Source organism: Electrophorus electricus, chromosome 18 (genome assembly GCF_013358815.1).
Source record: "Electrophorus electricus isolate fEleEle1 chromosome 18, fEleEle1.pri, whole genome shotgun sequence".
In the NCBI taxonomy this organism is placed as follows: Eukaryota; Metazoa; Chordata; class Actinopteri; order Gymnotiformes; family Gymnotidae; genus Electrophorus; species Electrophorus electricus.
This window is the reverse complement of record NC_049552.1, coordinates 4284190-4299189: the sequence shown is the minus strand read 5'-3', so window position 1 is coordinate 4299189 and position 15000 is coordinate 4284190. Positions and strand designations below refer to the sequence as shown.

General features: G+C 42.7%; 2 protein-coding genes across 3 annotated transcripts in view; both read left to right on the top strand.

The window, feature by feature from the left end:
* The window catches only part of rimbp2 (RIMS binding protein 2), an 81437-nt gene extending 72153 nt beyond the window's left edge, over positions 1-9284 (top strand). The window contains 4 exon segments of the mRNA XM_035536251.1: positions 3428-3541; positions 4244-4378; positions 7511-7600; positions 7602-9284. Coding sequence (XP_035392144.1) covers positions 3428-3541; positions 4244-4378; positions 7511-7600; positions 7602-7922 — 660 coding nt within the window. The 3' untranslated portion in view covers positions 7923-9284.
* Positions 9285-9795: 511 nt separating this feature from the next.
* The window catches only part of adgrd1 (adhesion G protein-coupled receptor D1), a 62391-nt gene continuing 57186 nt past the window's right edge, over positions 9796-15000 (top strand). Inside the window, exons 1-4 of one of the 2 annotated variants that reach the window (XM_035536263.1) lie at positions 9796-10170; positions 10354-10390; positions 11816-11932; positions 14180-14275. In XM_035536263.1, coding sequence (XP_035392156.1) covers positions 10117-10170; positions 10354-10390; positions 11816-11932; positions 14180-14275 — 304 coding nt within the window. In that variant the 5' untranslated portion in view covers positions 9796-10116. The remainder of the gene's footprint in view (positions 10171-10353; positions 10391-11815; positions 11933-14179; positions 14276-15000) is intronic. The other variant, XM_035536264.1, reaches the window with a different exon arrangement.

Here is a 15000-nt window from a genome sequence, read left to right as displayed (position 1 = left end):
GACACTAGGCCACAATTCAACACCGAGTATTAGTAGTGGCCTCTGGTAGTGATAAAAGTCTTCCACTCCTTACCTTCACAAATACAAAATACACAATAAGCACTTCAAAGATTTAACTCAGAGAAAATTTGAGGTCCTCTTAACTGCTGTAATGCTAAAGGAACTAATAGCGAGGGGTATTGGTCTTAACTGTTGCTGTAGTACTCTGCCTGTCTGGTGGTATCTGGTGGTATTCTTCACTCTGTCCTTCCCCACACCACCAATAATCCATTCCGCACAATGAAAGGCTGACGGCATCTATGCATGACTCATGCAAGCGCCATAATGTCTTTTCCTCTCTTTTCATTCGTCCCCCTCGTCTCTCACCGTCCTCTCTCACTGCTGCTGATTTTGCAACATTCTTTAGTAAAAAGATTAACAAAATCTGTCAATCCTTTCCTCCTGAATCTACTTCTTAAATGAAAGTATCAGTCACCCCCTTCTACTGCACTTAACATATTTTTCCACATTTTCCAAAGAAGATATCCAACAACATATCCAATCTTGTCCAGGAAACCTAGCACCTACCCCTTGGATCCAATCCCTTCCACATTGCTCTCCAGTCTATGTCAGAAGACCTGCTCCCCTACATCTGTTCCATCGTGAATAAACATGTCATAGATTAGCACCTGTCAGCCAGTATCTGGCATTAATCTCCTACAAACATAAAAATATCTCATCAGTGACAGTATTCCTCAACAGTTAAAGCCAAGTAATAAATGTTCCTGTCATCGGGTCAAGTATTGAGGGCCTTCAAAGGCATAAGGGTCAGAGCCATCCTGAAGAAGCCCTCACTTGATACTTAGCCATCTACAACTTCTGACTGGTATCATTTCTTTTCTTCTAAAGTTTATGAATTGTCACCTGTCTGTGTTTCTTACATAGAATGAACTATAGGATCCTAACCAGTCTGGGTTTACAGCAGCACGTTGCACAGAACTGGCACTTTTAGTTGTTACTGAGAAACTGCAAGCTGCTGGATCAGCCAAGTTGTCACTGGTACTTCTTGATCTCTCCGCAGCCTTTCATATGGTTGCCCATAAGATTCTCCTGTCCTTCCTCACAAACCTTGGGATTACTGGCACAGCTTGATGACGGTTTGCCTTATGATATGAGGGCCACTCATATCAAGTGACACAGGGCATACAAATCTACTCCATACAGACCCGCCGCTGATGTCCCACAAGGCTCAGTGCTTGGTCCTCTCCTGTTCTCGGTTTGATGTTTGATCCTTGCATGGTTTCTCGTGTCGTTTCAACACCCTCTGACACTCAGGTTGCCTAGCAGGTTGCCTAGCAAGCATCTCTTCATGGATGGCAGATCATCACTTGAAACTAAATCTCAGCAAGCCACAGCTGCGATATATCCCTTGGGATCTCTAGCTAACAAAGCCTGCAAGCTTGGGCTACTACTGGATAACCAAATATCGTTGTCTCCTCATACCTCTAATTTTACTCAGTCATGCAGGTTCCCCCTTAGCAACATCAGAGAAATTATGCCATTTCTCTCCACAGAAGTTATTCAGGTACTTGTCTTGTGTGGTTTCTTTCCTCTGGGCTTAACTTAGCATCCCCAATTTCCATGGAAATTGCACCTGCCAGACTTGTAGCACAGGGTTTGTGGTTTGTAGGTTGGTCTGAGGTCTTGAGCTCACCACAGATTGCCAGTTGCATATATTTGGGTAAATTGAGGTTCAAGTCTCTGCAAGCTAATTCCATCTGTAAGGTTTCTCCTAACCTGCGGTCAAATTGCTCACTGCTGCCAAATTGCAGAACTGTACAATACTGTGAATCCAGATTTTTCTCCTGGTTGAGAGTCTTGAGTTACTTGACAGCATCCTGATCAAACATCTCTCCAAATAGTTTTATTTTTAAAACTACGGCTGATTTAGTGCTGTTTGTTCATGTTACAGAGTGCAGTTTCATTTGCCCTACAGGGGCTCAGAATTCTTGTGAAGTTGTCATCTGGAGCATTGTGTTAACAGCAGTCTTATTTCTTTTTTTTATGTTGTTGCAAAATTAGCTTTTTCTCTCGTAAAATGTAATATATTTTTATACAGAAGAGTTCATAAATAAATTTGGTGGAATTTGTTTTGGACAATAAAATAAGTCAGAGAGAGACTGGTATCCAGGATACCAGTTTAGCTGTCCTTCATTTCATCATGTCCTACCATGATTTAAATTTTGTTTTTTTTCATGTTTATGATGTTCATTATGATATTCATGTTTGTAGGTTTTAAAAGATTTTTGTAATCAAAACCAAACAAATCCAAATAGAATCACTATGCGACTGAGGTCAACCTATTGGCAAACACTCTTTACAAACCACATATGACATCTCGATTAATTTATGAATTAATTGAGAGAATTTTTTAAATAAACATTGATTAAAATTTTTTTCATTTCCTGATGGGCAGACACCGGTTGATCTGTGTGTGTCCAGTGCTGCTTGTCAGTGTTCTTAAGTATGAGATCAACACACAAAAAGTTCAATCTGATGAAATGCAGACGGATTTGCAAAATGCCATCAACTTAGTTTTAAAGTCATCACACGTGCTTTATGCTGGCAAACAGGCTGATACACGGTTGGAGGACGAGTTAAGTTCACCAACTGAGTAAAATATGTTCACTGAAAGAAGGTTGTGTGACAGGAGGACTATAATATCGTGGTACATGATCCCACCATCTGAAGCACCGTATCTTAACCCTAAACAGAGCCGGGTGGAGAAAAGAACAGTACAAGATTACTGTCAATACACAAGTACGACAAATCTGCCATTTCCTTGCAGGATACTCCGTAAAAGATATATAGATATAAATACAAATACAAACTAATTATTGTGTAGTTTATATACAATTTTATATATGCAGTTTATGTATAGAAGCCTAAAACCTGAAACTTAATGAGTTAAATGTCATTTTTGTTACCCAAAATATACCAGAATATAGATATTATTATTTGAAAAGAGTCATAAAAACCAACAAAACATTTAGCTTAGAAAAATGTAAATAGTTATTTCCCACCCTCTACCGCTCAACCTCTGAGTTAAATGTACTTTTTCTTACCCCGAAATATATCTGAGTATAATCTTTTGAAAGTCAATAAAACATTTAGCCAAGTAAATGTGAGTAGTTTGGGATGTATCGTATTTTCCATCGCTAGTGCTGTGTTTTTCACCCTCTGACACGTACTCACCTGTTTGTCGTTACAGACAATATTAGTTGTTTTCAATGTGTGACTAGTACGTTAATCATTTATTTGAAAGAAATAATGCAACAATATCCCTTTGTATTGGAATATTCAATATACTGAAAGCATAAGCTTTGTCAGCCCAATCCCAAGATGACGATGATGATGACGATAGTCATACTGTTGTTGTCCTTGGCAGGGTCTGAGGTGTGATCTGTGTTCGTGTTGTTGTGTTTCTCAGGCGGAGCTGACCTTCTGTGCAGGGGATGTGATAACGGTGTTTGGGGAGATAGATGAAGACGGATTTTATTATGTGAGTACAGCTAAGCGTGCTGTGTGCAAGTGACCCTGAGCATTTAGGAATATGTCTGTCTGTCCTCAGGGTTTCAAAAGGTATCTGCTAAATATTTAATAAATGTATGTTGTCCAAGCCTCTCAATCAAGATAAAGGAGAAATAACACTTTATTGATCGCAGATGGAGAATTTAGGTATAACAGTAGCAGTATAACATGCAGTGAAAGACAGCATCATAAAATACAGTAAACAGAAATATAGATGTAAATAGAAAAGAATAGGTTGCATATAAATACCTATAGGAAAATATACACTCTGAAAAGGAGTCCTATGTACATACAGTACAGTACCTACAGTATACGGTACAAAGAGGACCAGATGTACAGATATGAGAGTGAGATGTGTACTTAATACTTACTATAACTTCACAAAGTGAAGACCTTAGTGTGAGCCAGTGGGTCTGTCAGAAACTGAGCTCCATTACAAACGCTGCTGTTTATTCTAATTCAGACATTTAGCTGTGCAGTACAGGGAAAGTAAATCCTTTTCAGTCTCTGAGTGATGCTGGACCTCCTGTCCAAGCGAGGGACGAACCCGAGGCCCAGTTGTGATTGCGGTGTAACGCGGTGGCACGCTACGATGCACTGGTAGGCCAGAGGGGGTGTGGCCAGGGCGAGTGTCCTGTCAGGCTCAGTGGCAGCTGACCTTCACTTCCTGCAGGGAGAGTTAAATGGACACAAAGGCCTGGTGCCCTCAAACTTTCTGGAAGAAGTGCCTGACGATGTGGAGGTGTACCTCACTGAGCCCCCCACACGCCAACCTGAGGACTACCCCGGCCGGATAAAGACCAAAAGGGTATATCCTGTTTCCCACCACTAGACCTCCATCGTCCTTCCGCGCTCTCTTTCTCACTCTCTCTCTCTCTCTCTCTCTCTCTCACCTCCTGTCTTCCTATGCACTTTGGTTTGTTTTTTCTCTGTCTGTGTTTTTGTGTTGTGCGGCAGCTGATCGATGTTTTCTTGTTTGTTTGTTTGTTTGTTTTTCTATTTTGGTGTGACACAAATAAACACTGAACAAATAAGGGGGGAAAAATGTGATATTGAAACGTCTGGGCAGCAGAGATGTGCTGCTCACCCACCCCACCACATCCAAGAAGAGCATACCAAGTTTTATGTTAATGTCGAAATATGTAAAAGATTTTGGAGAGAGACGATATGTGTTCTAACAATGATACGGTATTCACAAAGCGCTGTTTAAGAGCAGCCACGCGCAGGCCGAGCCCTGGTGTCGGGTTCCTGACGCTGTGGTGATGGTTTGTAATGGGCGGCTCACCACACAAAGTCCTGATCGTGTTTGCGCATATGCAGCGTTGTAATAGATGCATTATGAATATAAAGTGTGTTTGACCTGAACATCCATTTTTGATAGTGGTAAACAGTTTTGATGTACAGGGAGACAGAACTGTGTAAAGCAGATGAGCTGCATGTCTCTTCTTTCCAAACGCTTGACTTCCTCTTTGAACATTTTTATATACCATGCAGAACAACTGAGACCATTAAAAAAAGAAGCAACTTTTGTATATGTTTCCAGAATAACTGTCCTTTTGTATATTGCTGATATTTAAGACTTATGGGCTTGCACACAGTCACAAATGTAAGTAGAGAGAGAGATATATACTTTGAGGAGTGATTTTGTCTATAGATTTTAGAGTAATGTAGATAACGCATTATGGTTCACGAAAACAAAAAGCCAACCGAGAGGAAACTGTAGATCTCTGTTTTGATTGGACGCTGCTGCTCAGAGATTCTCCTGGGCTTCACTTCACTTCTCTCTCGTGTTCTTCACTCAGGCTGTTCAGATGCATTGCATCATGCACTTGTTGTTTTTTTCTTTCTTTTTTTTTTTTTTTGTTGTTTTTTGTTTTTTGTTTTTTTCTCCTTTATCCGCTTGGCAAACCAGAAGAAGAGCGTTCATTTCACACCGTAACAGCCCAGGCCGCCTCACGTAAGTGAGTGACTGAGGATACCAAACGCAGAGCTGCCCCTCGTCTAATGCAGGTGACCTGGGTCCCCTTTCACTGTTGCCCCACCCACTCCTCAATAACCCCGCCCCCTCGCCGACTGCACAACATGCATGACTATGGATTCATCCATGAGGCTTGGCACAACAGTAAATGCAGTATAATATAAACAAATGCAGGACTACACACAGAACTATCAGCTAATCAGGGGTTAAACAGCTACATGCTGAAGTGGTTAGTTGTAGCTTAGCTTCGGCCCCAACAGAGTAACGAGAGCAGAAAGGCAAAGAGGTGACAAGGTTTGGAAGAGATCAATTCAAAGGTCTTGCAGTGAAATCTGAAGATCTTCATTTCACCTTACACACAGACACACACACACAGACACACACACACACACACACACACACACACCAGCTAGAGACACCAGATCTATTGCTACACTATAACTAAATCTATAGGCTACTTCACATTTTCTGACCCTCTGACACTCCTCCCCCCTTCCTGCCTGGCTCTGTGATTGGTCAGCTCCGCTACTGAAAACCCATGATTGGTCGGCTCTGGCAACAGGCACCCAAGACAGTGCATTAGACAAGCTGAGCTGGTATCTTCAGTTGATTCTCTGGGTGTTGTATATTACTGTGTGTGTCCCATTGACTTCTACGGTCACTCATGACTCTACATGGCCATTGTGTCATGACAACAGTCCGGATTTATCCCAGCCTTTCCATCCCCACCTCCCCCCAACTGCCCTCCTTCTCTCTCTTCTCTGTAGTATGTACTTTGCTTTGGCGCCGTTGATACAGATGAGTCCTCCCCTGCCTCTCGAGAAGCTGCACACCCAAACACACTGCTCAGACCGTTCTAATCAGAACTCACCCAAAGTGTCACTGGGCTGCCAGCCAGACTTAACAAGGCCAGACTTAACAAAGCTGGACTTAACAAACCTGTTATTTAACAAAGCATGTGTAGGGTGCACTTTTTCTCAACAATTTGGCAAGCAAACACAAATATATATTTTATATATATATATATATGTATATATATATATAATTTTTCAATCCTAGTGGGAGTATATTTGCATTATCAGAGTTGGTTATATTGCTTTTCTTGCTTTTAGGAGGGAATTTTAGATGTTAAATTGATGACACATGATTTGTAAATGAAGTTTTTTTTAAAGCAGGTTTGATTTGACTTGACATCCCTTGGTGGAGTTATCATGCTGAAAGATGATAGATTACATCAGAGACTGGTAAATTAAATTCTTATCTGTTCTCTTTATCTTAATTAAATAACAGACCATTCACCTGAAGATGTCTATTTATGTTAGTCTATTCGGCTGAAGATGTTATATTTAATCGGTTATTTTGAAGGGGGTCTCTCACTCGGGTCCAATGTCAAACATGCCGTCTTGCTAGAGATCATGACACCAGAAGAATAGTTCGATTTGCGTTGGCTTAATTTCATAAAGGTGTGTGTACCTGAAGAATGAGACATATGTCATTTCTTTTCTGCTCTATGTAATGTTGTAATCCACACTGAATGGGAATATTTTTGTTGTCAAATTATTAATCCATAGACTGTATAAAAGTCAAAAACTGTGTTTAGTAAGAATTTTTGTAAGAGCAAGAATAATGAAGCACCTTTTTATTCATTTTCAAAATTTCTCAGTCCTAACGTCTGTATTTATGCAGGGCAGGGGAAGTACCAGAAGGTACCAGATAACAGTTTGGCATCAAATTGGATCTTGTCCTGATAGGAAGCCCTAGAGAGAGCTGTGGTGTGGATTGAAATTCCTGATTGTGTACTCTGTGTTTTCACACACATACGGCCCCTGAACGACTCTTGAGTGGTGGAGTGGAGATGGAGGCATGGCTGTGCAGTGCTGAGACTGGGATTGGGATTGGGAATGGGATTTTTTTTTTTTCCTACCATCCAGCCTGAACTGTCCCTTACGGGTCTCCCATTAGGTTCCAGTGGACAAAGCGGGGGGCCGTTCCAGACGAAGTGCCATCCCCGCTGTGAGCCCCCAGTCCCCGGGGTCTGGCCCTGCCCCCGCAGGGGCCTGGTAGCCCTGCCCCACCACAACCCCGACCCGACTCTAAGAAACAAGGATTGCTCTCCAGAGGAAGGAAACTGTTGGAAAGGCTTGGTGCTGTGAAACAGGTCTCAGTGGTTCTGCTTCCATTACGTTTAAGTGGGAGTAGAGTGTTGACATGTTCTCCAGGGGTAGAGAAGAACTTCTCTTCCATGTTATTTCTGCTTCTTTTTACGCATTTGGATGGAAGTCGGAATGGGGAAAAAGAGAGAAATGGGGACTTCATGGTCTTCATCATCTATTTTAAATCATTTTTTATTACACAGTACAACCACAATAACTAGTAGGAACCTTAAGTCACTCTCAAGAAGTTTTAAATTGTTGAAAAAACACAGACCAAATAAGAGTAGTTTTCTTAACTTTACAGGCCATTATACACTTTCCAAAGCCCTCGTAATGGAAGAAGGCAACTTTGAGAAAGTTGTACTTAGCACAAGAAAAAACGGGTTTAGCACAAATAGTAGATATGGGTTTTGCGAGCACTGTGGATAGCATATATATGTCCATAACTGGTTTGGGATGGGCTTCCTTATTCAAACCACCACTGGCTCCCAGTTCTGTCTGGTTCTGAAAAGTCTAGATAGACTCGTATTTGCCTTATAAAATGCACAAGGGTTTATGCTGTGGTCAGTCAGACAGGTGAGATTTGTCTGGTTTGGACTGTGCGTGTTCATGTCAGCGCTTTCCAGCTCGCGCAGAAATACGACAACAGCCCAGCATTCTGTTTCAGCCTTGTGCTGGCATTCTCGCAACGGGGCCCGATGTGTCGAGGCAGTTGCCTGTGGTGGAGAGTCACACTGTTTAGTTTTAAATGAGAATAATCTACTTCACAACCAGTTTTTCATGTGGTGTTTAGAATAGCTAATCCCAGGGCCTGGTTGGTGTCTGTGTTGGTAAAATATTCTCCTAGATTACCATCGACATGAATTTGAAGCACTCAAGTTCCAAGCTAATGCAGGGCCCAGACAGACCTGCTCAGAGGGTAGCTGTACGCAGAGAGCTGTCATGATAGGAGATGAAGTTTGCCGTATTGTTTAGGCCGTGTACTCTCCTTCTCTTTCTCTCTCTCTCTCTCTCTCTCTCTCTCTGAAAAAAAATCACTCCCTCTCTAATTTCTGTTTTTCTTACCCATTTTCACCTTTCGTTATGCACATTCTCTGTTCTAAGATTCCAGTGTAGATGTTCGAGTTTGGACTGAGACTGCCAAAAAAAAAAACAACAACAAAAAAAAACAAAACAGGAATGTATGGAAACATTCTGTATATCTTGTACAATTTCCAGCCAAAATAACGGGCGTTTTAAGTCATCAGAATAGTTGTGTATATGTATTTTGTTTCCAGTCAGAGGATCATGTCTTACTGAGCATTGCTTCTACATGTTGTTTGACTCACTCTTTTTGTACTTTGTCCATTTGTACATTATTTTTAAATGTTTATACTTGCTTTTCAGACTGCCTTTTTTGTACATTCAACTTTATAATCTGACAGCGAAGCTCTCCTCACGTTGTCTTCAAACCATGTTTCAAAGTCTGCAACTGTGTGCTAGCTTTATGGAAATGAAATCTAAGCCTGTATTGACGGTTATCTAACATTGTGTGGGTGTGCATGTGCAATTTTTTTAAATCAAAATAAATTTGATATTTTGTACGCGCTGGTTGTGTGCCCATGATTTTCTGTGAACGACATGAGCACAATTCTTCCACTTAACACAGTGACTAGTGACTAACCTACAAGGACGGTCGGATGCTGCACCACGAGATGGCGCTACAACGAATCGCGTATTGAGCGACTAGTCCTGCTATGGCAGTCTGCACCTATCCACTTCGCTTTTCAAGCTCTGATGGCCGACGCTATATTCACCATGACGTCTGTTAAAATCTAACATTTCACTTGTTTCAAACATGCTTTGAAGGAGCTGGGTTGGGTTGGGTTAGCCAGGGCATTATGAATAACATCCGTGGATGATGAATAATTATTCGCATTTCTGTAACTGCAGAGAGGTTTTGACACACGGACAGACAGGTCTGAAGCAAAGTGAACGGATGCGCTTTTCGCTTTTGTCCCCGCAGCCCCGCCTCGTAGATGACTTACTTAACCAAGAATGACATCATCATTAGCAGATTTCCCACGTGCAGTACCGCGGCCCCACTCCGTGCGCTCGCGGGCACCGCGAGCCAAGACCCGGGACCATCCCGTTAGCGCAGCGCGTGTCGGCCGTGCTCTCCGTGTCTTGCGCATTTTGACAGAATGGATTAGAGGAAACCGATAAGAAAAATACAACCGGAGTACGAATATTCGGGATGCTTGTGCTTGTTTAGTTAACTGCGCCTGCGTTTAATCCGTCTCCAGACCGGATAGTGACTGCTTTGCATTCGTGTGCCACCAGCACCGTGACATGTGTGCGCTCGACGCGCGGTGCACTGTAGAGCTGCACTGTAACGCTTTTGAAACGTTTTGAGACTGAAGAACAACTTAAGTCATGGACTTTTTATACAAAGTTTTAAACGTGGCTGCTCTTGTGAGCGCTCTCCAGGTAAGGTCTTTAACTATATTTTTGGTCAGGTATTGCCAGTCAATTCGGAACAGTGTGTGTGTGTGTGTGTGTGTGTGTGTGACACACACACACACACACACACACACACACTCACACATACATATATATATTTATATGAATTCCTTTAGGTTGTTGTTTTAGGTTGTTGTTTTATGTTCACAGGTGTGTGGTGACGATGTTGTGAGGTCCATACATCCAGGTAAAAATAAACATTTAAAAAGGCATTAAAAGGCATTGAAAAGTTGTTTCTGAATACAACACTGTACAAAAAGCTCGAACTGAATTAGATTTCGTTACCAAACCTGGATCTCTCTATAACGGACCGTAGCGTACCTCACACGGCAAAACACGCTATAGCAAAATACGGTTACGGTATATATCACGGAGAGCTTTTCCGGGCAAGTTTATATCGTCTTTGCTTAATGTAAAAAAAAAATAATAAAAAAAAACTGCAGGAACGGTCGCTGCTTTTCTTAGTAACTATAAATATGAATCGACATTTACTCAAATCTTTGCTAGGCCTGTGCGTAGCAAATCCGGACCTGTAGATTGTTCGGGAAGAAATCAGACGCAAACTGTGATCTGCACAGGCGTGGCGGTGATCTGGTATCACAGCCCGAGGCTAGTCTAATGTTTTAGATTTTGATGAGCTGATGCTGATGTGTTTTAAGGTTAAAAACCTCGTGACCTTTTAATTTACACGTAATTGACATTTTATACAAAGAAGTATTTTTTTACATTAGACTTTTCTTTTAGCATTCTTTCGCTGTACAATTTTAATTACAAGAAAGAGATGGAATTTCCCTCTTTTTGTGTGACTATTTCTAATTGCTTCGAATTAGTTTTTTTAGTTTATACCTATCGGACAAGTGGCACCATATACCAGTCTGAATAAAATCAGTTTAAGGGTGAAAGGAGTCAAATGTACGACTTTATATAATCTGATAGATTATCCAGAATTCTTCCCCTTTCGGAACGTATTTTCAAGACTGTGAACTTTCAGGAACCAGCATGCGCCACAGCTAACGTTATTTCGGTTGGTTTACCACACTCCAAGGCAAAAACAGGGTGGTTAAGTACTGAATTGTAAATAATTTCTATAATCGCAACCTCATTGAGATAAACGACCAGGCCGGCCAGGTCTGGAGCAGAGTGGAAAGTGCCGGAATTTTTTCGTAAGTGCGAGAACTCCCCTGACTGCTGAGTGGTAGCTCTGCTTCTAGGCTCTCCCCAACACCTTTCACAAAGGTCATTTTTTACGTTTTCATGGGCTGCAGTTAAGAAGAAAAACCCATTCCAGTCAATGCCATGAACAAAAGAGTAATTGCTTCTAAGGCAAACACTTTTGGCCCCTCTGCTGTTGGAGCCGGGTGGAGACAATACACTCCATACCCTTAGAGAAGGTAATATATCCACTAAAGGACGAAGAAACTTACAGGGGCCAAATATTTTTCAACATTTCATGTTTAATGTCTGATATTAAAAATAATTAATGCAATAAACGAGACGACCTCTTAATGGGATAATCATTTTAGGGGAGATCAGAAATCCTAAAATGTTCCAAAATCCTAAAATGTTGGGTGTGTGAAACTTGTTTCAAAGTGTGTGTGTGTGTTGTCCCTAGGGCTGGATGTGCTGTCCACAGCCTCACATTACTGGCCACTGGATGCAGTGGACGGGATCCACAGCCTATTGGACCTCATTGGGAACAGAACAGGTCATGTTAATGGGAGTAATATAAGTATGTGTGCCAGTTTTGGCTGTGTCACCTCCTCACCCCTCTGCTTGTTCTATCTCCCCTCCTCACCCCTCTGCTCATTCTATCTCCCCTCCTCACCCCTCTGCTCATTCTATCTCCCCTCCTCACCCCTCTGCTTGTTCTATCTCCCCTCCTCACCCCTCTGCTCGTTCTATCTCCGCTCCTCACCCCTCTGCTTGTTCTATCTCCCCTCCTCACCTCATGTTTTTTATAGCCTTTCCGTTTCACTCTTCCTTCCCTCTCTTTTATCCCTCCTTGTTCCACTGGCCCCCTCCTGGCCACCACACCTCCCCACTTGCTAGGGATTCCTCTGTAGTCAGGCCTTGTTGAGTTGTAGAGCTCTCTCTTTCTGTGTCTCTCTCTGTGTCTCTCTTTCTGTGTGTGTCTCTCTCTCCGTGTCTCTGTGTGTGTCTCTCTGTGTGTGTGTCTCTCTCTGTGTGTCTGTGTGTGTGTGTGTGTGTGTGTGTCTGTGTCTATCTGTGTGTCTCTCTCTCTGTGTCTCTCTCTCTCTGTGTGTCTCTCTGTGTCTCTCTCTTTGCCTCTCTTTCTGTGTGTCTCTCTGTGTGTCTCTCTCTGTTTGTGTGTCTCTCTCTGTGTCTCTCTCTCTGTGTCTCTGTGTGTGTGTCTCTCTCTATGTGTGTGTCTCTCTCTCTGTGTCTCTTTCTGTGTGTGTCTCTGTCTCTGTGTCCCTCTCTCTGTGTGTGTGTCTCTCTCTCTGTGTGTGTCTCTCTCTGTGTGTGTCTCTCTCTCTCTCTGTGTCTCTCTTTCTCTGTGTGTCTCTCACTCTCTGTGTGTCTCTTTTTCTGTGTGTGTCTCTCTCTCTGTGTCTCTGTGTGTGTCTCTCTGTCTCTGTGTGTCTCTGCCTCTGTGTGTGTGTCTCTCTCTGTGTCTGTGTGTGTGTGTCTCTCTCTGTGTGTGTCTCTCTCTGTGACTCTCTTTGTGTGTGTCTCTCTCTGCCTGTGTGTGTGTGTGTGTCTCTCTCTCTGTGTCTCTCTCTCTTTGTGTGTGTCTCTCTCTGTCTCTCTCTCTCTGTGTCTCTCTCTCTCTCTCTGAATCTTTTTCTCTCTCTTTCCATATCTTAAAGGGGACTCATCTAAGATTTACTATGGTGAACAAACATTATTTATGTCTTACTACATCACTGCCTTCATCAAGACCCTGGACTGTCAAACAGTGATTCTTCACAGAATAGATGTATTGGTCTTGTTGTGTGTGTGTGTGTGTGTCCTATCAAGCTCTCACAGAATCAGGCATGTGTACGTTGCTTGTCAGACAGGTTCTGTGTGAAAATATATGCACACGTGCGCATACACGCACACTCACACCCACGCACGCACACACACACACTGTGAGGTCAGTGGATAGCAGCCTCTGCTCTGATTACTAGTCCGCATGTCCCCCAGGGGCCCTCGAGCGAGGACTGCAGTCTCCGTATGTGTGTGATTTGCCCCTCACTCTCTAATTCAAAGCTAAGAAGCAGACTCAGACCCACATCTCAGACACATCTCATTGATTTGCACATGTGTGGCTCTTTCTATGTTATTTCTGTGTGCCCACATTCTTTGTATGTGCATGAAAATGTGTGTAAAAAATGTGACTTTGCCTTTTATTCCCCTGCTGTGGTGTTTAAGGTCACCCTGCACACACTAGTCCTGTAGCAGACCTCTCTCTCACTCTCCCTCTCACCCTCCCTCTCTCACTCTCTCTCACTCTCTCTCTCTCACTCTCTCTCACTCTCCCTCTCACCCTCCCTCTCTCACTCTCTCTCAATCTCTCTCTCACACTCTCTCTCACTCTCTCTCACTCTCTCTCTCACCCTCCCTCTCACTCTCCCTCTCACCCTCCCTCTCTCACTCTCTCTCACTCTCACTCTCACTCTCTCTCACTCTCACTCTCTCTCTCTCTCACCCTCTCTCTCTCACACACACTCTCTCTTTCTCTCTCCCTCTCTCTGTCTCTCTCGCTCTCTCATTCTCTCTCTCACACTCTCTCACTCTCATTCTCTCTCACTCTCTCTCTCATTCTCTCTCACTCTCTCTCATTCTCTCACTCTCTCTCTTTCTGTCTCTGTGCCCAGCATATCACAGTGTTTGTGTCATGTATATTCACATGTGCCTGTATTGAACATTCACCTTGTTTTGTCCCCTCTGTGTGTGTGTGTGTGTGTTTGTGTGTGTGTGTGTGTGTGTGTGTGTGTGTGTGTTTTCTCCTCGTCTCTCTCCATGACAGCACTAAGAGTCCACAACCACACTGTCCTGCCTTCTCATAATACTTCTTCTGTGTACACCAATGACTCTGCCCACACTAACATTTCCGTCTCTGTAGGTGAGCTTCCTGTACTCCTCGGCTCTCTGCCACACACACACACACACACACACACACACACACACACACACACGCACGCACACACACACACACAAGCATGCACACACAAAACTGGCCACATTACCAGAATCTTCCTAGGGGATTTTAATGGATGGATTGTTATTCTGTCACACAACCCAAAACTTCACAACTATACCTTTATTTGGATTATGCAAATGATCAGTTGAAGTTACCTAATTTGTATGAACATATGAAATTAATTCTGAATTACTAGGAACTGAATTTATATGTACTTAATGAAACTGATCCTGGAAAATGTTTTTGATGTATACCACTAAGAAGAAAAAAATGTTGTCGTTATATTACTACATATGTAGAGAATTGGAAATTAGTAATAGTTAGATATGGTTTAATCTAATCAACGTATGGTTTAATCCGATAACTTGCCAGAGAGGTTAAGAAAGTTTTGATCACATGAGCAGAGCAAAGCTCCAGATGTTTCTCTCCCCGGACTGGAACTGACCCACTCGCGCTGAAATTTCCTCCTGTCCCTGACTGTTTTGTCTCCTCTGTTAGCATTCTCCACCATTTTGTCAACAATTCAGAAATAAAAGTAGGTCATACTCTACAGATGGATGTCAAACAGTTCCCCTCATCTTCCTCTCGTTCCCCTCCTCATCCTCACCATCTCTGTGTCTGCTTTGTCCGTCTCTTCCCGCTTGTCC